The sequence below is a fragment of the Syngnathus leptorhynchus genome, chromosome 13 (genome assembly GCF_054491065.1).
Source record: "Syngnathus leptorhynchus isolate UIUO chromosome 13, UIUO_Slep, whole genome shotgun sequence".
NCBI classification, from domain to species: domain Eukaryota; kingdom Metazoa; phylum Chordata; class Actinopteri; order Syngnathiformes; family Syngnathidae; genus Syngnathus; species Syngnathus leptorhynchus.
The window spans coordinates 5,131,128-5,153,040 of NC_141207.1; the positions used below are offsets into that span (position 1 = coordinate 5,131,128).

A 21,913-nucleotide genomic window follows, 5' to 3' on the forward strand; every position below is an offset into this window, starting at 1 on the left:
TTTTAACCACTCTGTTCTAGTCAGTGCCGATAGTTAGACGTACCTATAACGGACCGAACGCGGAAATCAGTCCGACTGTCAACATTCCTAATTCTAACAGTTATTAAACAAGAGAGCTGATCGCACATTCCATAAACATCCTCCGGATCGCTACTTTGCGTCATCATTTTACAATTCTCACACATTTCTAAGCCGCACGTCGTCGGTAACGGTTCGCCAACACCAAGAAAAACAATGGCTTCCAGGTCACCGTCATCCTCTCCGGACACTGCGACGGGTTCAGGTACCGACCCGGCCCGGCCTGACACTGGAGAGCCTCTCGGTGGAGCGGGTTCGGATTCGGACTCGGACTTGGGTTTGGGTAAATTTGACTACGGTGCTGTGGAGGCTGGAGACCGCCTAGAGGGTGCTGAACTGGTACAGGAGTTCGAGTCTGCCGCCGATCGTGTTGGTGGTCTGGTCCAAAGGGCCAGCAGAGACCAGCTACTGTATCTCTATGCGCGGTACAAACAGGTGAGTACTGGCTTCTGTGACCCGTAGCCATCACTCATTAGCAGCATGCATGAACCAAACACTGAATTCGCACTCATTATTAAGTTGGCAGGTGATTAATATAAATGTTGTTTTAGGTCAAAGTGGGAAAATGCAATACACAAAAACCAGGTTTCTTTGACTTCGAAGGACAGAGGAAATGGTATGTTGCTCCCTTCTACACAATCCCGCAGTCCAAACACACACTTGGTTTTGGTTCTGTTTCTTCATCCTCCAACCATTGTCACCCAATTCCTTGCCCATGTGGCATTGTGTTAGTACTTTATTGTTTTGTTTATTGTTTGTTTTATTGTATTGTTAAAATACTACTACTTCATGGGCATAAATGATAAATCCTAATGATGACAATGTGACTTTTTTCATTTTCAGGCAAGCCTGGAAACAACTTGGAGACATGGAGCCGGACCAGGCAATGCAAGAATACATTTCCTGTGTCAACGCTTTAGACCCTGAAGGCAGTCGGAGGGTAATATTATTAACCACTAATCAAATTACACACACTCTAAAGATCCTTGCTTTTTGTTCCAATTTAGGATTCAGGGTTATTTCAATTCATTTTATCCAAACTGCAGATATAATCCACTCAGTTTTGGAAATTATTTCCAATAAACAAAGTAATATCATAAATAAACGTAGCCTTTTTTTTCCTGATCGCATCAACATAAAATGCTGTCAAATCTTATCAACTGGGACACCATTTTGACTTACAGGGAAATTTAAACTGTGTTTAAATCAAATATGGGTGAGTCAAGTGGACTTCACAAATTGAAAGGGGTGACATCTAATAATTCAAACAATCACTGATAATATAGGTAGCCAGTGCAGTCAACGAGGGTTCAATTTTCAAGTTTGAACAAGTTATGTCACGCTATGTATCCTTTGATTGACTGGTGACCAGTCTGGGGTGTAGTTCAGTCTTCTTGCCATTAGAGGTCAGTCTCGCTGCATTGAGGCTCATGGGGAAAAAACAGACCACCTTCACTTTAGTTTTTTAATCTGTTATAAGTTGTAATAGACCGTGTCTGATTTTATTGTAACACCTCCGAGACTGTCGATGCACTTGTGTTCCCACCGAGAGACATTTGGGGGGGGGGTCAACTGCAGACATCGTCAGTCACAGCAATAACATGGCACCATAAGCGTCCCTTTGGAACACTGCTCATGTAGAAATAAATGAGTGAGGAAGAAAATAACAAAAGGCCCCAGGCCTATTGTACTGTGAAGTAGCCAACGGCAGTCAAGTGGGAGCTCAATGTTGTTGTATACTTTGGAGAATATTAGCAAAGGAGTCCTCACAAGGATGCCTTTGGGAAAATAATTGTTTATACCTTAAAAGCCCTTCCTGACCTTGTGCACAGTGTCTGTTTATCACTGGTTCTCCTTTTTTGTTCCCTCCTTGTACAAAACCTCTTCCCGTTAATGTAGCCCTGCCCTTATCTTTAACCCGCCACTCATTGTTTGCTCTTCTTCCTTATTTATGTCACTTTAATGACGTCACACGACCGCGCTTGACACATTCTTTTCTCCTCGGGGGTTTGAGCGAGAGGGAATAATTTCCGACTGTGCCCCATAGCCACACAATGCCAGCGAGGCGGTCGAGAGCGCCGCCTGCAAACGCACCAACTTGAAAAGAAGCTGATTGTATTACCGCGGCACGGCCATTATTTTGGAAACGCCGTTAAATAAGGAGTGTATAGACAGAAATACAAGGCCGAGAATAATAGCCAGAAGTCGACCTTTGTTCCCGCTTCAATTGTTGAGGGGCTACCGGTTTGATATTAGATTATACTGCAGGAAAGCAGCGAATATTCTGTTTCACAAGTGGATTAGTTTGTCCCAAAAGTGCATACGCCATGCTTTCCCTTGTCATGTTTCTCCCTTCATTTCTTTTTTTTTTTCATTTTTGTAAAATCAGATTTGTGTAGGCTTCTTTGTAAGCCAAGTTTAGCCAGATAAGAATAGGCCGGAGTTAGAAGAAAAAACAAATTTCATGAGGAATTCCATTTAAATTTAATGTGGTGGGCACAGAGCTCCTCAAGGCCAAATTGTTGGATTACAACCTTTGTACACTCCTCGTTCATGTGCCTGATTTTTTTTTAATGTTGTATGCATTATTTACTGAGACAATAGAAAAAGAGTAGCACAATAACTGCACTTTTACCAAACCAAATTTTGCCTGATCTGTGCCTGACAGGAGAGCCGAGGAGCAGAGAAGAGAATGGGCTTCGGAGGAGCAGCGGTCAGCTCTTTGTACCAAGAGGAAACGATCAGGTAGTAGGATTACAAAGCCACAAAAAACGCTTTCTGAAAGCTTCTGTTCTTTGACAAAAGAAAGTTAAAAGTCAGGAGGATTGTGACGTTGCTCACGTCGCCCTGCTCCTTAGCTTTGCTCTGTTTAATTATATTCAACAGAGCGGAACATACACTCCTGATTTATGTTAATGGAATATTTTCTACCATTTCCTCATGCCTGGCAGACTTACTGAAGCTTAAAGACCTCATCTTCCTTCCAAATGAAAAAAAAAAAATAGAAGCTCTTTTGCCAATTGAAATGAGATGTTTGAATTCTGCAGGTTTTCACGCTTTATAATTAGTATGCACAGTCTTTGGAGATGTCGGCCGGTGTCTTACCTTTTAAATTATGTTAGCATTGAAGGAAGGGGCCGAGGGGGGGGGGGTGATGAAGACGTGGTGGGCACAGCAGAGGCACAACCCCCTCCATGCCCCCTCGTGCCCAAACGTACATGCACTCGAATCCATGCAGAACTTGCCGGAACTGTCACATTGACTGCTCTGCTGCATTCCAATTTCATCTTTGAACACAAACACAAAAAAAAACCACACACACCCTTCAATATTCAACAACTACACACCTGTCAGAGTTAATTGCATTGATCCCCCCCCCCCCCCACACACACACACACACACACTCTCAAGATGTACGTTTGTGGGTATTGATAAAAGCGCCATTGATTTGCAATACCACCCACGTTACTGAGCTGATCAGTGTGTGATTGAGGAGCGCCATGTTTTGTAATCCCCTCGACAAAACATGCTGATCAACACAAGGAGCTTTGTTGCCCGGACCCTCTGACGGAAGCAGGCGCTGAGTTATTTCCCTTCTCATTGCTTCTTTATTGCGTGTGTGTGTGTGTGTGCGCTCCACCACTGTGGCCAGTTTGGTCTGATGGATGAAGGACATATCTTCTAGTACATCGGACTGGTCACACACACACACACGGCGCACATGAGCGGCTTTTTTTGATGACTGGGTAGCTGGCGACCTTCCCAGCATGCATTGCTGCGCCGTCGATGTCACACCGCTTACAGGAGCCGCATTAATCATTTGTTTGTTCTGTGTGCCGGCCACCAACACAGCGTAGATTACAGGAACACACCATATGGATGTTTTGTAATATATAAAAATCTTATTTTATCTTTGGCACTAAAGTGCACAATATAAGCATCCCTGTTTGATCATCGACAAAAGACAGATGAGCTGGCCTATTGATTAGTTGCCGTGGGAGACGGATGGCGGCCACACATCAGAAGCAACCGGGGTCACCGTGAACGTCGGGAAAAGGAAGGCGGTGGGCGTGTCTGAGCGGGAAAATCATGAATATACATTGCGGCGGTAATCAGGAATATGCAAATGCATGAGCTCATACAAAACGTTGCGGTGATAAAAGTGTAATGAGTTATTCATGATTCATCATAGGCTGATGGGCAGGGAGCCGAGAAAGGAAAGGGGCGGGGGGGGTAAGAGGAGAGAACATGTTGATAAAATAAAATAGCTTCACACAAAACAACTAAATTGTAGGCAGTCAAATGTCAATCCAAATTTTCTTCTTTTAAATAAGTGATCAGTAACTAAAGCAAACTTTGTTTTCATGATATTTTGTAGCTGCTGTGTTGCATCGCTTGAGGTGGGTGGAGCACAGAAAAGGGGGTTGTGGTGAGTTAAGGGGATGGTAGTGGGGGGGGCTGGCAAGGTTTTGGCCTTGGGGATCCAGCAGCCGTACAGCGGCGGGTGCGTGGGCTGTCTGTCACACAATAGAGCACTAAATTCAATTAATTTGAATGGCTACCATGAGTAAGAGGGAGGGGAAGGCGTAAAGCTCCAAATGAGATTTCGCTCCCCACCCACCACCCCTACCACAACTGCAGCCCCCCACAGACACACACACACCAGCACTCACACTTGCCAGCAGGTGATTAGAGATGCCGAGATATAATCAGAGGCGGGATGGTGCCACGACGTGTGTTTGTGTACCCGATGTGCGTCGGCCTTCCCGGGGGAGGTGGCATGTGGTTGTTGCCTGTGCGTGAGGTTGTGTTATCTGTCTGGGTGCGTTTGATATGATCTTTAAAGTGTGTGTGTGTGGGGGGACAACCAATACGTTTATTTACCACAGTTGTTTTGCTGCTAACATTTAGCATTTTTGCTAACATTTTTAACATTTGTCAATTCATCAATAAAGTAGTCAACACAAAATATTCCACCAATGAGTAAGTTTAACTTTTGGCATGCGGGCAATTCCTTGGAAAGCTATTTGACTCGGGGCTTCTCTCTTGTTCTGTTTTTCTCAGAGAAGAGGATAAGAACATCTTTGATTACTGTCGAGAAAACAACATCGAGCTAATCAGCAAGGCCATCAGCTCCCAGAAAGTGGACATCAACTCCAAAGATGAAGAGGTAATAAAAAGATGCACAACATGGAGGACATCTCCTTGCTCCTCACAGCCGTTCCTCATGAAGAAGAGTTTGAACTCAAACCTGACCGCAGTACTCCTTATTCAACAGCAGAGGACAGTAGTGAAGTTTCACATAAGTGACTAGAGGTAGAGGGACCTGTGACCATTGCCTACCCCCTTGTGAGGCTCAACATGGGAGAAATATTTCTAGGAGACATCCAACTTGTCAGTTTAATGATCTTGCAAATTAATCTTTAATCATTTTTTAAAGGTTATTTTGTGATCATTACAAACAGCCCTTTTAATATAGAGGACACCATAGCACTAATGCAGCTTTCATTTTATACACGAATGTGATTGGGGAGGAAAAGAAATGCAAGACACTTTTTCAAAGTCATGCAGTTTTTTCTGGAATACTTTCTAAACGATTCTCAAACCGCCTTTTGAAAAGGTTCCTTTTCAAGCGGCTTCATCTGGGATGAGTTAATCATTCGTTTAAAGTACCGGATGCGGAAAACGACTTAATTCTTTCTATCTTTAGTGATGATCCAAGCATCACCTGAGGAGCGGAGAGGAATGACAATTGAGGAGCAAGCCTATTGGTATTCTGGCCTGTTTCATAAGTATTCATTCTAACATGCAGCTGCGGTGATCAATATGATTTAAGCGGCAGAATTGGACTTGGAGAGTTTGTTTTACCTAATTGCTCCCACTGAAAAATGAACTTGATCTGGGACCAATGTGTGTGTGTGTCCATACTCCATAGATCAGCAGCCCTCACTCTATATCAAGTTGAAACACACACACACACACACACAATCAGGCCTACGAACCTGCTCCTTTTTATTGTGGTTGCCTCATTCTCCACTTTTAAAGAATACACATGTATTTTTCTTCTGTTAGTGAAAAGATTGATCTTGGTCATCAACATGGTGTTCATAGCCTGCCCAAACAAACTCAACAAACACCCTTAACTCGTTCCCTGCCAGCCCAGTTAAAATACATCTTTGACATTTATAGCCGTCATTGGCAATGAATGAGTTAAGTCCAACCCAACTGGTACTTTGCACATAGTTTGAACAAATTCCCGTGCTGACTGGTCTGTGTGGTTCCAGGGTCGAGCTCTACTACATTGGGCTTGTGACAGAGGCCATAAAGAACTGGTTTCATTTCTCCTTCAGCAAAAAGCCGATATCAACAGCCAGGTAGGCATTTTTTTTTTTTCCCTTCACATGACACCGTCGCTATCTATGTTGGTTTTCCCCCAAAGTGTAAATCTTGCACATACACGCACGCAAACATTATATTCCGTATGTTCAGAACAATATTTCCTTCTTTTTTTTTTTTTTACCCTTGTCCAACGGTCACCTTTAATTCACGTTGAGCCATAGACAAATACTCCAGAGCTTTATCAAAAAGAGGTGGCTAGTCACTAGCGTAGCCTTTAGCCTCCCTAAGGTTTAGCAACATCCAGGAGGGGGCTTAGCTCGGACCGTAAGCTGGCTCAGCTGCACATTGGAGAAATTAGTCCTCTGTCTGCCCAGAAGGCACGACACAGCTACCAGGTTGCACACCGAGGCTTTAACCGTAAGGCCGAATCAATTGGAAGTAATCAGGCAAATTGTTTTACGTCGCACAAGCCACATAATCAGGACATTTCACAAATGACTTTGTGTGGTCATATGTGGCCTTTTTGTTTTCACTGATGCAGGGAGGAGGAGTGGGGGGGATTTGCTGGGAAGGGTTCATAAAAGACTTAACTGAAGGATAGCTATAAAAAAAAAATAATAATAATTAAATGGATGATATAGAGCATTATGAAGATTCAACAGTAGAAAAAGGCTTCTGTCCCTTTGGGAAAAGGAAGCATACATATTTTTTTGTTTTTGGCACAGGAATCTAATTGTGGATCACTCAGTCAAAGTCCAAAATATTCATCTCTGTCGTGCATGCTGGATGAGTTTGAGCAGAATCATTTGCATTCTTCTTGCACTTGGCAGACAGCAGTTGATGCTGATCTCCAAGCTTTCAGATAAGTGGCGATGAATTAAAAATTAAGCAATCCATCACAAAATACTGTACAAACATCCTCGGCATCAATTGACTTGTCTTAGATTTTGAAGTTAGCAATTATCCAGTTTTGGCTCTTATGAGTTTGGCATCAAGTGTCTGTAATTGTTTGTTTTATTTATTTTTAGTTTGGGTAAATAAGTCACTATCTCCTCAATGCTCACCAGTTGCTAAAGAACTGTCAGAAACCTGGATTTGAACTTGAGCAAAAAAAATTTGGCACTATGGGAGTCTACGATTCAGCCGCTGGAAATTAGCTGATCTGAGCGGCAGTCAAGCTCACAAGCGTTTTGGAGCGCGGTGTCTCATTAGAGAAAGATTCCGGAAATTAGACAAGCAGTGTTATTGGAAGCAGATTTATGAGGTGGCTGAGAGAAAAATATAGTTCTTTAAATCATACCACTCCCTCACAATGCCAAATTATCTCATTATTTAAAGCTTGTGGAACGATGCCCTTCTTATTAGAACTTGCTTCAACCCCTTTTTTGTCGCTTTCCTTTTAATCAGAGAAGAGGTAATGAGAATCTGTCCTTTGTGGCCAAAGACTGTGACGGAAGGAAAAAAAAAAATCTAAGCAAAAAGGAGGAATGTTTGTTTGGCGCTATGGGTAATCTCTCTTGACCTCCACCAACTGCTGAGCAACCAGTAAATAAAGATCAAACATGATTTATGCTTAATTTGTTGATTAAAAACGGTGGGCGGGGAGGGGGGGGGGTGCTTTAGAGTTAAACAAAAAGTATTATTTGCCTGGCTGAGGAAGGAAATCGTTTGAAATTAATCAACTGATTGTTTTAGTGAATTGTTCCCAAAGCCCGGTAACCTGCATTAAGGGCTCGTTTGATAGTTAATCCTGGATCAAGCTTGGGGGAGGTGTGGTGCGTTACAATAGATCGGGGTGCGTGCTCATGTGTGTGTGTGTGTGTGAGTGCGTTTCAATACACAGATCACGACTCTGCCACCTGCCAACCGTAGATCAGAGCTCCATCCTCACAATGTTGCCACTAGCCCAGTAAAAGTGGGACAGGCACACAGTGTGGGGAAGTCTATTTTAAATTTGATGTAATCATGGAAATTACAGCTTAACAACTGTACTCGAATGTATTTAAGAGCCTGAATTGAGACCGAAGCTTAAATTCTGTTAAGGCATTCCATCATAATACCACAAGTTAGAGTGACAACAGATCAGACTGTCAATTTCATTAGTAATTAGCAGCACATCCCCCTCGGATTTGCTATACACTGTAATTTGATTCGTTTGATTTTATTTCCGTAATGGGGTGTTATATTGTCAACATATCGCTTGTTTGAAATAATAGTAGAAAGACTATAGCATTGGTTAAAGACCCCAATTACGTTTCATGAGCCATATTTATAAATATAATGGTAAACCTTTTCAATTCATAGTAACCAGAAATTACTTAAAATATTAGTAATGTTCTCGCCGCAAAGAATAGAGCATAATAATGTAAAAATAGCAATTGGTGATTTTTTTTTTTTTTTCTTTTTCCTCCATGGTGTTTGTGTTCAACTGTGGTAAAAAACACAGTCAGTTAGAAGAGAAGTAAACTAAGAGACAGACAAAACAAGAGTTTGAGCGAATGAAAACATGAGCAGTTGTCTCTCTTTTTCTTTTTTTTTTTTTTGCTCGGAGGCAATGGTCTCCCACACATTTGAGACAGTGACTGTTTATGTTTTCAATGCTTTACTGACTCTCAGCGATATTCAACACCTGTGCCTGTGTGGTCATTTTCACTCCGTCATCCCACACATCGCCAACTTTTGTTTTCAGGTTCAAATTCCAGCCCCCCCCTCCACTAAAACATCCCAATAAGCCAGACCGTTACCATGGAAACGTGCAGTTATTCATGGGAACTCGAGTCAGATGTTTTCGGAGGTGCTGCAGACAGACGGTCACAAAGGTCGTGAACAGCCCGGAGTGTATTTACACAATGTGGTACTTGGAGTGTGATTAGTGGGAGTAAGTGGCCGAGGCGTGGAAGGAAAGTTGGGATTAACCCGACAAAGTGCAGGTTAACACCACGCAAAGACAACGCCAGGAAGGAGACATTGTTAACGGCACGCCGAGAGGAAGCGAGCGGAAGACGAGGCGGAGCAGGTGTCACATGCTCATGTGCGACTGTCTCACTCGCTCGCATTGTATTTTAAAACAAGATGATCCATGAGGCGGAAAGGGCGACTCGCAGTACCGCTAATTCTAATTAATCCAGCGTGCTAGGACGGCCGCGGCGGGACCCAAGTGCTCCCAGTCTATCAGATAGAAATTCATAACTTAATTGAGGTCAGGTTCCAGAGCCGACAGAACAAAAGTCTCCAGCCGGGACCAACTAGATCAATAGTAATAAATATCAGACTGCAGGGATGGCTCGCAATTGGCGGCCGGGGAACGCAAAATAACAAAGTTGACGTGATGCTAGTGTCGTGGCTAGTGCTTACACAATTGGACAGCCTTGGTTTATGGATTCAATGGAGGAAGGGCTTTACTCTTTAGATTTATGATCAAATGACGTCAAACAAGAACAAACCACCAACAATGTCATCGCTCTCTTTTTTTTTAAACTTTTTTTTTACCTATACTGGTATCAGTACGACGCCTTAGGTTTTTTTTTGTATGTGAAACTATAGTTGTCTATTAAATCTATTTGATATTTTTGGGTATCTGGATCAAATTAATTACATTATTCTTATCAGAAATTAGTCTTTAATTTATGATTGAGTTTTTGTGAGACTTTTTGGAACATATTAATCACCCCCAAAAAATAAAATAAGGTTACACTGTATTTGGAGGGGGATCTTTCCTCTGTTCAGCATCTGTTGCAGCTCACGCAATTCCACACAAACACACACTCGGCTGATCGAAAGTCAATGTTAGAGGTTGCCTTCGCTCCCTTTTCCCAGCAATATTGCCGAGAACTAATGGCGCAGTCAAACCAGTCATAACAAATACTCAATAAGATCCATCATAATTGTGTGTGTTGTGTATACGTGTGCAGGTGTAAATGTGTAACCTTTCCCGCATACGATCAGTAACAACAAAAAGGAATAAAATTGGAAATACACTCAGGAGAAACTGAATTAATATAAATTCACTTTTTTATTCTGAAAGTCAAATGAGCACATTTCTGCTCCCTCTGTGGCTCGGCTGTAGTTTCCTTCATATACTGTACGCATCTTTTAAGAGCACTGCCTTTTTCTAATACACCCAATGACAGCATTACTGTAAAATATTACTCTCATCTTTACAAGTTTGTCCGCCTGCTCACTTTTCCTCTCTTATAACTTTATAGCGTTATTGCCTCCGATAAGGTCTGCAGAGATTTTTTTTTTTTTTTAACATCAGTTCAAAATTTTCGTCTACTAGATGCTTTTCTAGGATCCATGTTAAGTAGTCGCCACAGCGCTTGACTTAATGAAATGAGAGCTGTTGCCGCTCAGACATTCACACACTTGTGAATGTATAATGCGAGCACTCAGAGAAGGGCCAGCTTGTCACTTGACAGTAATGCTATCGTCGATGGGGAGCCCTTGCGGCAGGTAACGCTCGTCTTTGCCTTCATCAGTTCTTGTTTCTTTCTTATTGGCCACTCACTGGGCCTCGCCTACATCCTACTATTTGATTTCCATCGTTCTTAACCATCCACATAAATTGTCAGGAGCATTAAAGCTGTCCTCGACCGCTTCAGACAGAAAAGGAGAGGGGGGGGGGGGGTGTAAGAGCTGGAAACATAGTGGGTGGAGGGAAAAAAAGGGGGGGGGGTGAGGAGAGAGAATAAACAAAGTGTTTTGCCTTCCATCAGTCTCCCGCAGTACTCAGCTTTATGAGCCCCCCCCCCACCATCCCGACTCCCGCCGCAGCCCCCGCTCGCCTGGCCATTGATTTTCATATTACACTCTTTTTTGCATTTATTTATTATATATATTTCTTTTTAAACATCATCGATGAGCTGCAGGAGGACAGACGGACCCCCACCCCCTCCCCAGCCATGTTAACTCCGGGCTTCAACCCTATCCTTCTCTCTGATGGCCGTAATGGAGGCTAAGGCGTCCCATGGGAACAAGCATGCTTGGTGACGCCAAGAGCGGAGGGGAGGGGAGGGGAGGGGGGGCTGCGCCTGGGTAGGAGATGATGGATTTACAAACAACCAAAGCACTTTTTGTTCTCTTAACTGCGAAAAACAAGCAAACGGAACCTTTGGCGCGTGAGCTTTTTGTACTCGTTGAATTGACTGTAGTGGAAAAATAGTTGCAATAAAAATAAATCCCGCAATATTTACTGGTACCATGATGTCAGACGTAGGCGTGAGGATGGGTGAAGGGGAGCACCTGAAGGACACTCCCCGGCAATCCGAAGGGCGGCGAGTTAGGCATCGGGCTAATTTGACCGCGGGTGGCAGTCCTCACACGCTGAGTGGCAAGGTTGCGGCTCAGAAAGGAGGCTCAGATTCAATTAAGGATGCCCCCTCCTGAGTAGATCCTTTTAACACCGGGGCCTTCCCACTACACACATGCACCTCACACACACACACACACACATCTGATTCGTCATTTGGAATTCCAAGACACACAAACAACCGTTTGCCAAGAGAAATCATCAAGGTAACTATTGAGTAAATTGAATCTACACTGGATTCAGTCCTGCAAGAAAATGCAATGAGCAAAAATAGAAGTTTAAAAAGATTCTAATGTTGGTTTTGTCATTAATCATATCAAAGTGAAAGTGATCTGTTATTCCTCGTACCTACTCGTGCGTCTCACGGGGTCTTTGCAATCCATCCAAGACCTCACTTGGTATGTCCTGAGCTTTGTAAGTCATTCATCATAAAATCTTTAAAAAGTCTATGAAGCTTGAGGTTTTGGGGGGCCCACAGTTACTCTAGATGGGCCCCCGACAAAGTGACCGGCATCTTCATCTCTTCCGTCTTGCTACTTTTTGATTAATGGCACCTGCTCTTCATAATGCGATCTGCCGGAATCTGCATGCCAATGATTCCAGTCGATCGATTTCCCCAACACACGCTCGGGTTCCCTCCCGGTGGCTGTCATTATAAAAGTCAGAAGCTGCTGCATGCATTGATCATAAATTATAATTGCTTGTCCATTTTTTTTTTCCTCCTCACTTGTTTAATGTTACTGTCAGGGGGCGGACGGGAAATGGGAGAGTCTGAAAAAGACTCACCTGGTTCTGCTTCCGTGTATATATATAAATATATATTTTGTTTTTGTTTTAAGTTGTAACTATTCACCTAGGTTTTATGTTGACAGTAGCGACCAAAACACATCTCATTCAAAGTTCAGACACACAATCGGAATGAAATGCTGCTGGAGTGCAGCGTACACTCCAGGGACGTCTCTGCTCTATTTGTATCCCCAAACCAAGTTATGTTTTATGCCCTTGAAGCCGCCACTTAATGCCGCTGTAAACAGTTTAGGCTCAACATTTGGACTATTCTTGTCCCGAGATTTGTAGAAGCCGATCCATGCGTAAAACCGGTTCAGTCACTTTCCATGAATGACATTTGTTTGTGTGTTTGTGTTGCGGTACTCCTTTGTGTTTGACGGATTCATCTGACATTCCTTCACTCTCAGACGGATGACAGTTTACAAGTTTACCCAAAAAATGTAAATACACCATCTAATCATTTCTTTGTCTTAAAAAAAAAAAATCAAAAGTGCCTGACATTTTCTTTTCTCAATCTTCATTCTCTTACCTCACCTCGCTTAGAAATGATAGATGGGTGTGACTTAGATCCAGCAGCACTGCAATTGTACTAATAGGTCAATCCCTATTCATGCTGCACCTAAGCATATTGGTCCGGCCCATTAGGGTGATCCACTGCTCGGTGCCGGGGGGCTAGCGCTATTGTGCAAGCAGCTGCTTTATTGAACACTCTTGCTGACGTTTCTGCACCGCAAGGGGAAACTTTGGATGACATGCAAAAGCACAGGTTTGGTGCAACATGTCTCTGTAATGGGATGGGAACAGGGGTGCACCCGAGCGGGGGGGGGGGCTGGTGTCTCTTCTGAGCTACTTCCAAAGCAAATGGAAGACAATCCAATTTCCTGTGATTCCATCAAGCCTGGGTTCTGGATCCAGGGGCATTAGGGAACGCTGAGAGGACAGGCCACTGACCCCCCTCACATGTAGCCGACACACACACACAGTACATTTAAAAACACTGTCTACCTTCACTGCACCATAAAATGTTAAATACTGCATTTTTTTTTTTTACTGTACAAAGTTGAGTATACTTAGTGAGCGTTGTATCCAGTACAGCTTGACTCCGATATGTTTTTCCACTCACAAGTGCAGATTTGCATCTGTGTTTGAGATCCATCCAGAGGGAATAGAAAGCTCTAATCCAATCAGAGGGTCCTCAAAGTGCCACCCCCCTGAGACCGAGACAGAAAGTGAGTGAAGGAAAGAGAGCGAGAGAGAGAGAGCGAGGATAACAATAGGATCACCATGCACTAAGGAGAGAAGGAGAGAAGAAAATTAAGAAGAAGAAAAAAACAGAGGGAATGAAAGAAAAGGAATTATGATGGAGAATGGGAGAGAGGGAAAAGTGGTAATGACAGCAGAGAGTGACGGCAAAGAAGAGGAAGATATGTTCCCGTTCAAACACCCAAGGTGGAAAAGCTAACACACACTTTCATCATCAGTGCAGAGCATGAAATGTCACCAAGCCTGCCGCCTTTTAATCCGCCTCCAATCACGTGAACCCGTTGGACTTTTGTTCTGAAGGCGCCGGCGGCACTTTGGCCATTCATCATCATTACGAGGCGCAAAGGCAGGCTGGAGCAGTGATTAAGAACTGAATCTTCTGTCGATGATGCCTGTCATAGATTGGCTCTTATACCGACACACACAACTCCAGCCCTGTCCTCAAGCCAAAATATGCCTTTACCATTGACCCCTTTAACCTGAGCTACCATTTGTACTGTACACACACACACACACACACACACACACATTTACAGACTACCCCTGACTCTTCACACTCATCTCTTTGTTGTCCCTGAACTGATGTGTGTCAGGGTTACAAAGCTACTGAGTAAAATTCAATAAACATATATTTAAATTAAATAAATAAATGACAGATGACACTGATTGCTAAGCTAATAAATCCACTACTTGGAGAAAAAAAAACTGCCTGCGCCTCCTCCTAGTTGAAATACATATTTTTGACTGCATCCAAATCACACAAAGAAGTCAGATCATGATCACGTTTGAGTCACGTATTTCCCCAAATCAATACCTCATCTCCTCGCCCCCCCCCCCAAATCTCGCTAAGCCCGCCCACAACAAACCAACAAGTAGCCACCGATTGGTATGCTAACAGGTGAATTTTGCAGCATTTGACGGCTGCAAATTTATCTCCATTATCACAACTCGCCGCTGATTTATTCTTCGCCCGTCACAAGTCTCTTGAACATTGTCTTTGCCTTTCACAGGATAATGAAGGACAGACGGCGCTACATTATGGTAAGAAGGCAGCTGTTGATGTGGGTGTCTTAACTTTTTAATGCATCTTCACTCTGATGGAAATGTGTTGTTCCTGTTCCTGTCCTCCTTTTCCATCTTAATGAGGCTTTCCTGTTCCTGTCGTGTGCATGTGCTTTGGCATCTTTGTATCAATACTTGTGTAGAGATTCTGGTTTGGGTCAGTGTATGTGTGTGGGTTTGCTTAATAATCGCCAGGCCTCCCCGAGGAAATCAGCAGCGGTCCTCAGACTCCCCCTGACCCTCTCATGGCCCAGCACACATGTCCCTGAGGGGCGGTTCCCTTGTCCTTCTGAGCCTGCCTGTGTGTGGTTGCGCCATCTGTCCTCTGCGGTAGTTTGGTGGCGGCCATATTGCGTCACCTCGCTGGCGCGTGCATCCGCCGACCCAGAAAGGTGGCATGTAAAAAGATGACTAATAAACATAAGCGATGAACTCCGAGAGACAAATAGCAGAGAATGAAAATTCATTTCCACCTCTCTTTGCACAGGGCCATGGCGGCTGGCAAGTGATTAATTGAGGGTTTACTGCTCACCATAAATTGTTCTCCTCCTCCATGGCTCCCTAGAGGGCCAGCTACTTTTTTTTTTTTTCCCCCCCCCCAACTCAAGGCCCAGGCGAGACGTCGACCGCGTGCCGACCGTGTGCCGCACGCGCGGCGGCGGCTAAATAAAACGCTCATCAAGTGCATGGCTCAATCCGTACGCTAATCTCGAGCGGCTTTCACACATGCGCATGGATGCGCTGGCGTTTCCGATGTATCATCACATCTCGCATTCACTCTTGGAGGTTAAGAGGCCCTGGCTGTCAATCACTGCTGCTGCTGACATCAGCGATCAAGGCCGAGCCAGTGTTTAAAAGCAGCAATTGATAGACACTGACAGAGAAGAGCACTCATAGCGAGAGGGAGGGGAGGGCGAGGGGGGCTCAGGTACCAGCGGGGCTAGAGGTGCATCGGCAATGCAAAGATGTTCTAACTAAAGATGTACACACTTCCTCTTCTTCATGCAGCATCGGCATGCGAGTTTGGCGATATCGTGGAGCTCCTGCTGAGCACCGGTGCTGATCCGTCCATCAAAGACATGGAGGGTTCGCTTCCCGAGGAGGTCACAGAGTCTGGCGCCATCTCTTCACTTTTGCGCCAGTACACCGCTCCCAAAGGCTAGAGCAGCCGTGTTGGCTCTCAACTCCAAACCCACCACCCCTCCCCAGGTCGTCGTCTCATCATCCCAGACTTCCCAGCATCCCTCACTTCCTCGATGAGAGACTGTCTAACCACAGCAGTTTGCGTTTGATTTGTTGTTGCCATTGTTATATTTTGGCTCCTAAATACTTGAGGTTACTTGGCTCGACCGTGTTTCTTTTTCATATGAAACGATTTATTTTTACCTTTACTCACTAAGTTTGGCTGGCATGGTGCTGGATCGAAGAAATTAATTGATCAGCAACTGTCAGGTATTTAAATCATTTGATGAGGCAAAAGACTTATTCTGATTTATCTTCAACGACCACTGAAAACTGTTCTGACCACTGTTGCAGGTTGATTCACTTCTGTTGTTTATCAGCATTAAAATCTTTAAAAATATATATTCTTGTTTTTTATGAAGAGCAATTTAAAAATACACTGACTTCAATTGAATTCGTTTAAATGTGACCATTAAGTCTCAACACATGCACAACCTCTTGTCTAAGAGGGTGTGTACACTTTTGCAACCAGCTTATCTCAATCGTTTATTTTTAACTTCTGATTCAGGTTGTGGTTGGTCAAAGATTGCTCTTGGTCACAAAAACCTGGGCGTGTCAAAGAAACAAACAAAACTTTAATATCATATAGGAGCCATCCAGATGTTCTTCAGAAATAACCAACACATGGTGCACATCCAAATCTGCTTTACTTGTCAAGCTGCTCTGATCAGTCCAACACACACACACACACACACACACTGACAGATGAGAATAGGCTAAATCTGGATTGTGGTTCTTAACTACAGCTTCCTGATGAAGACACAGATACACAATATGTACAGTAGCGAGGGGGGCACAGCTTAATCCTCCTCTCTCTAGCACGCCGTCATGCGTCTCACCCTTTGGCCCTCGTCTGTGCTGTTTAACTCAACTGTCAATCTGGCCTGATTGGAGGTGTTAGATAACAGTCCCAACATGGAGTCTGTCACTCACCCTCACGGCCGGCGTTTGCGCTCGTATCACGTTCGATATTCGTCTTGCCAAAGCCGAGAGAATTTAGATGTCATTATCTGGCGTACGTGCCCCATGACCTCCGCTTCACAGAACCTTACGGAAGTAGCCTAGAGAGTCTCGCCCCGCTCTAGAAATACTCCTAATGTGATGTCGCTTTTGTGAAATCTGATGGAGAAACGATGAAAGGAGACTCACGTGAGTTGAAAGCTTTTTGGTATTCGGAGACATGATTGGTTACACTCCCACAGAGTCTCAGTCATTATTTGGGTGGGGGGGACGAGGTGGGTGGGGGGGGGTCCTTGTGCCTTCCTCAAGCATGTAATACCATCTTGAATTAAGAGAGGGTGACGGCAGCCACGCGGCTGGCTCCCCTCGGCCCGTCTGCAAGACTCTGACACTAAGCCCATTATGTTTCCATTATGGGCCTTCAATTTTCCTCTCAGCTTCTTTTTTTTTTTTTTTTTTGGCAGTGCAGCTCCCTCCCTCTCCACACTACCTGTATTTTGTTCAAACACATTTAACTTTTTGTCTATATAACCGCATTTTTGCTTCCGAAAACACTCAGTGATGCTTTTGAATGCCAATGCTCGTTTGCCTAACTACATTTAAAAAAAAAACAGCAAAATAGTCAATGGGATACTTGAAAGTCATTTAAGTGAAACTTTTTACATCATACTTTTTTTCCCCCTTTTGATAATGATTCATGTCTAGGGACAACTCTGTTGTCATTATTTGAAAAATAGAGTTCCTTTATGATTGGGTTCATTAATCAAATATTAAATTTAGAATTTGAGGGATGCAGTCATTTGTGCCCCAATCCCAATTTATTATTGAATTGGCAAATGCCAGTTGCTTAATATTTCCACTGCCTCATTGAGCAAGCAAAGAACACAGAGAGGTGACATGAAGTCTGACCAAACACACACACACACACACACACACCGCATACTGTAGAGTATTATCATTCCTTTCGTATTTATCATGTTTTCCTCACTCTCGTGGCCTCGCCTCCTCTGCCGACTTGTCACGCTGCTAATATTATTGAGTAGAAAAGAGCCAGTTTCGCATTAAAACAGCTCGAAGCTCGGCTCACAACCTTGAGGGTGTCATTGAGAGGCCCCAGTTTGACTGCGGCTCCTCTCTTTAAGACTCACTCCATCACTCTGAACATCATTGTTCACTCGAGGGAGGAAGAAAAAAAAACAGAAAGGTCCAGTCTCGGAGCTGCTAGACTGACTCTTAGGCCAAAACAAATCACGTCCGTTTTGCATGTTAATTTATTCATTAGTTAAAAATAAATAAATAAGTCTTTCCTTTAGAAAGTTAGTAATAAAAGCCTGGCGATCGATGATAATGGCATTTGTGCTTGTGTTTGTCATCTCAAAAGCAACGGTGGTGGATTTGCCGCAGATTTATTTGTATACGAGTGCTGTAAGTGGCGTGTAAATTATCCTAACTGTCCGTGTGCCTTTTTGTCTTTGTAAGGCGCTCCTATTAGAGTCCATCCATTAATGCCGGCCAATCATTGCTTGAATAAAAATCAGCTCCATTTGTAACATTTTATGCAAACTTCAACTCGGCTGACTTTACGTTTTTTGTTGTTATTGTTGTTGTTTGTATCATGCAACAGGGATAGCTAAAACAGCAAATCAATATCACTTAGCTTTGCGTTTGCTTTGGCCCACCCTCAGGCTAATGGTGCACATTGCAGCATACAGATGAGTTTACAATGCATGCTCGGGTGTAATTTCATTGTGTTTCTATACGTAGATAGAATCCGTTTTTTTGTTTTTTTTTAACTGTTTCATTTTTATTTTGTTTTGGCGCTTACAGCCATGACACAGTCACGAAGCTCAACTTTTGTGCTCAACTTTTATTCTATGAAGCTTAACTCAATGTCTTGTTTCATCAAACCCATATACTTCACTTCCAATTCACTTTTAATACTCTATGTTGCTGACCTTTTGTAACAACTGGACTTTAGAATGATCACAATTATAACACAACATCCCAATAAAAACACATTTAGTAATATCAAAATAAACACAAATGGTCCACACAACACACACAATCCTCATATAAGGGCCCAATCAATGTTACAATCATCAACAGCAATATACCCCAATGACGGTCAACATTTCTGGCCAGATCTATGCTTGTGTAAATAGTAGGTACCTTCATTTTAGTGATGCGAGTTCACTCCGGTTGTCCTGACAGCAAGGATGGAGAAAGCAACAGGGGCGGGTCCAGAGTCCACCAGGCGATGTCAGCAAAGCGCTCCTAGTTGACACTTGACAGTCCTCCCAAACGGTCCACTCCATCGGGCTCCTTCTCTTCCTTAGCACTTCGTTTCTCCACACAATGCCTTACTTGTTGTGTTAGCTTGTCGCTACCTGCTTACTAAAGTCCATAGGTTAGCATTAGCCTCTGTATTAGCGGCTAATTCTACTGATGTCTTCTGCTGAGTAGTTTTTCGGTCCTTGAAAAGCGCGATATAAATTGAATGAATTATTATTACTAGTAGTAGTAGTAGTTCACTCAACCCACCAACTCTATCCCAGTTAAGGTCAAAAGCGTCCTTACTGAACACTTTTGCCAAATATGACCAAAGTTCCCATTTCTGTACCCACTTGAACGTCTCTCTCTTGTCTACCTGGACGACGCCCACCTTTCTTACCTCACGTCTGTCCTCTCACCCGGAAGTGATTCATGCATTTAAAAAATTATCCAACATAAATGTATTATCTTGTCCCTCTTTTTCATGTAAATTTTTCATGTATACAAACACATTCAAACGAAAATCGCGCCCAAAAAACTATTTGCTATTCAATGACATCACTCAATATGTAACCTTCTTGAACTGAAATACATTTTAACTTAATTGCTGATAACTATATTTTATCTTTTAACACTTTTGTATGTACTTCTTGAACTTATATTCACTTAAAAATATTGTAAGATTTTTAACTTAGTTACATCCGGAAAAGGCCATGTTTACAAATCATCCTGCCTAGCGAAATTATTACCACATATTTCACAAAGAGCTGCACAATTAGTTAACAGCATGGGGATTAAAGTGAGCTGGAACAATCCGCTGCAGTCTAACACTGACAGGATCAGGCAGCTGTTTCTCCACTTGTTTTTTTTTTGTTTTTTTCTTCACGTCATGCGTCTTTGTGGTCGCCCCCACCCTGCGAGCGCATCAATCACTGTTAACTGACCCACCACTGTCTGCTGCTTCTGCTAAATGGATCTCCACAATTGAATCGAGGTCTAAGTGTGTGGTAAATGCTCTCAATGGCTAAATGAATTTGCGGGTTAACTCTCTCTAAAGAGCGTTTCTGTAGAGTAAAAAAATAAATAAATACAAACACCTACAGCGTGCATATTTTGATATATAGTACATTGATGAGAAAGCAGCATATTTTAACCCAAAGACAATCCATCTTTATTTTCCTCATATAGATTTGACTGTACACAGTTCATACCATTACACAGAAGGCATAAATGAATTAATTCAGTGCTCTCCTTTACATCTTTTTCAAAGACACATGGCAATAATAAATAGCACTCATGAAACAAGACGATAAACATGTTGTTAAACTGTACACAATTTACAACAATTAAGATGCAAACATTTGAGGCAACGCAGACAGAAAAGCCGTTGTGATGTTTTCCAAGTGTTTGTTACGCAGAAGGGAAAGAACAATAGGGATCATTTGATTAATCTCTTCAGTCGACAAAAAGCAAAACGCGTAAAAGATCAAATGCAGAAAATGTGTTCGACGGGCCAAATTAAAGTTAACATTTCAGTCCCCCCCATTGGAAAATAAATTTTTGAATTCCAAAGGCTATGGGCAGCACAGGATTGACAGCCTGATATTCTCAAAATTTACAAATCAAGTGTACCAATAATAACAATAATATTCATTATAATCCGACATATTGTGTGCTCACTTCTCGGCATGGACACACTAGCGATTTTTGATGCACATTGGGGTTAATCCTCATCTCTCTATTGCTCCTCTTCCACTTGAATGATTGCACTCAAAAAAACAACAACAAAAAAACTACTTTTGAAGCTCCAAACTGAACTGTAAAATATCTCAGCCTTGCCAGCGTTTTACTAATCCCTGTGACACGGAAGCCAGACCATTGGAGAACAGGCGGCCTAACATCTGGCCTCAGTAAGTAGGATGATAGCGGGCATGGCCCGATGGAGCAGATCGAGCCCCACCGGACTGAGTAGATTACCAAGAGAAGCCCGGATCAGACGGAGGGAAGTACACAGCCGAAGTTTTGTCACATCCCCATCATCATCATCATCATCCGAATTATACCTAATTATGTAAATATCTGTTATCATGACATGATGATGTAATTCTTCTCATCTTTTAGTATTATTCTCATATTGGGTTTTCTTTCTACTTTTTTTTTTGCAAGTTAAAAAAAAAAAAAATCCCTCAATGTCCAGGTTGTAAATTCTGTAAATTCTGATTGTGCCACTGACCTCAGATGTGATCCATTAATTAGCCGGAGTTAATTTTATTGATTGGAGGCATTGATTGTTGATTGAGTCTTTAATCAATGAAAGTAAAGCAGAGGGCACTTCTTTGGAGTGCTGCTGATTTAGTCATTAGTTTGCTGTGTAAAAAAAAAGTTAAATGAAGTTGAGATAAAGTGGATATAAAAAGTCGACACAACCTTTTTCCCTTTTTCAATTACCTGTGTTTTGTGATGTAAAATATCAGAGGGATATTTATAAAACTTTTTCCACCATCAGCTTGACTGTGCAACTCAATAAAATTAATATTTTCTTTGAGGGAAATTCTGACTTCTGAATTCTGAGAATAAATTCAGAGTAAAAGTAACATTAAA

General features: G+C 42.8%; 1 protein-coding gene across 1 annotated transcript; it reads left to right on the forward strand.

Annotated features, from left to right (window-relative positions):
- The first annotated feature begins 17 nt into the window (after window positions 1–17).
- On the forward strand, window positions 18–16,419 carry acbd6 (acyl-CoA binding domain containing 6). Its single transcript, XM_085927893.1, has 8 exons — window positions 18–513; window positions 630–694; window positions 922–1,018; window positions 2,747–2,823; window positions 5,143–5,248; window positions 6,363–6,452; window positions 14,788–14,818; window positions 15,848–16,419. Exons 1-8 carry the CDS (start codon window positions 235–237, stop codon window positions 16,000–16,002), a joined length of 900 nt encoding a protein of 299 aa, XP_085784019.1. The 5' UTR covers window positions 18–234; the 3' UTR covers window positions 16,003–16,419.
- Window positions 16,420–21,913: the final 5,494 nt, after the last annotated feature.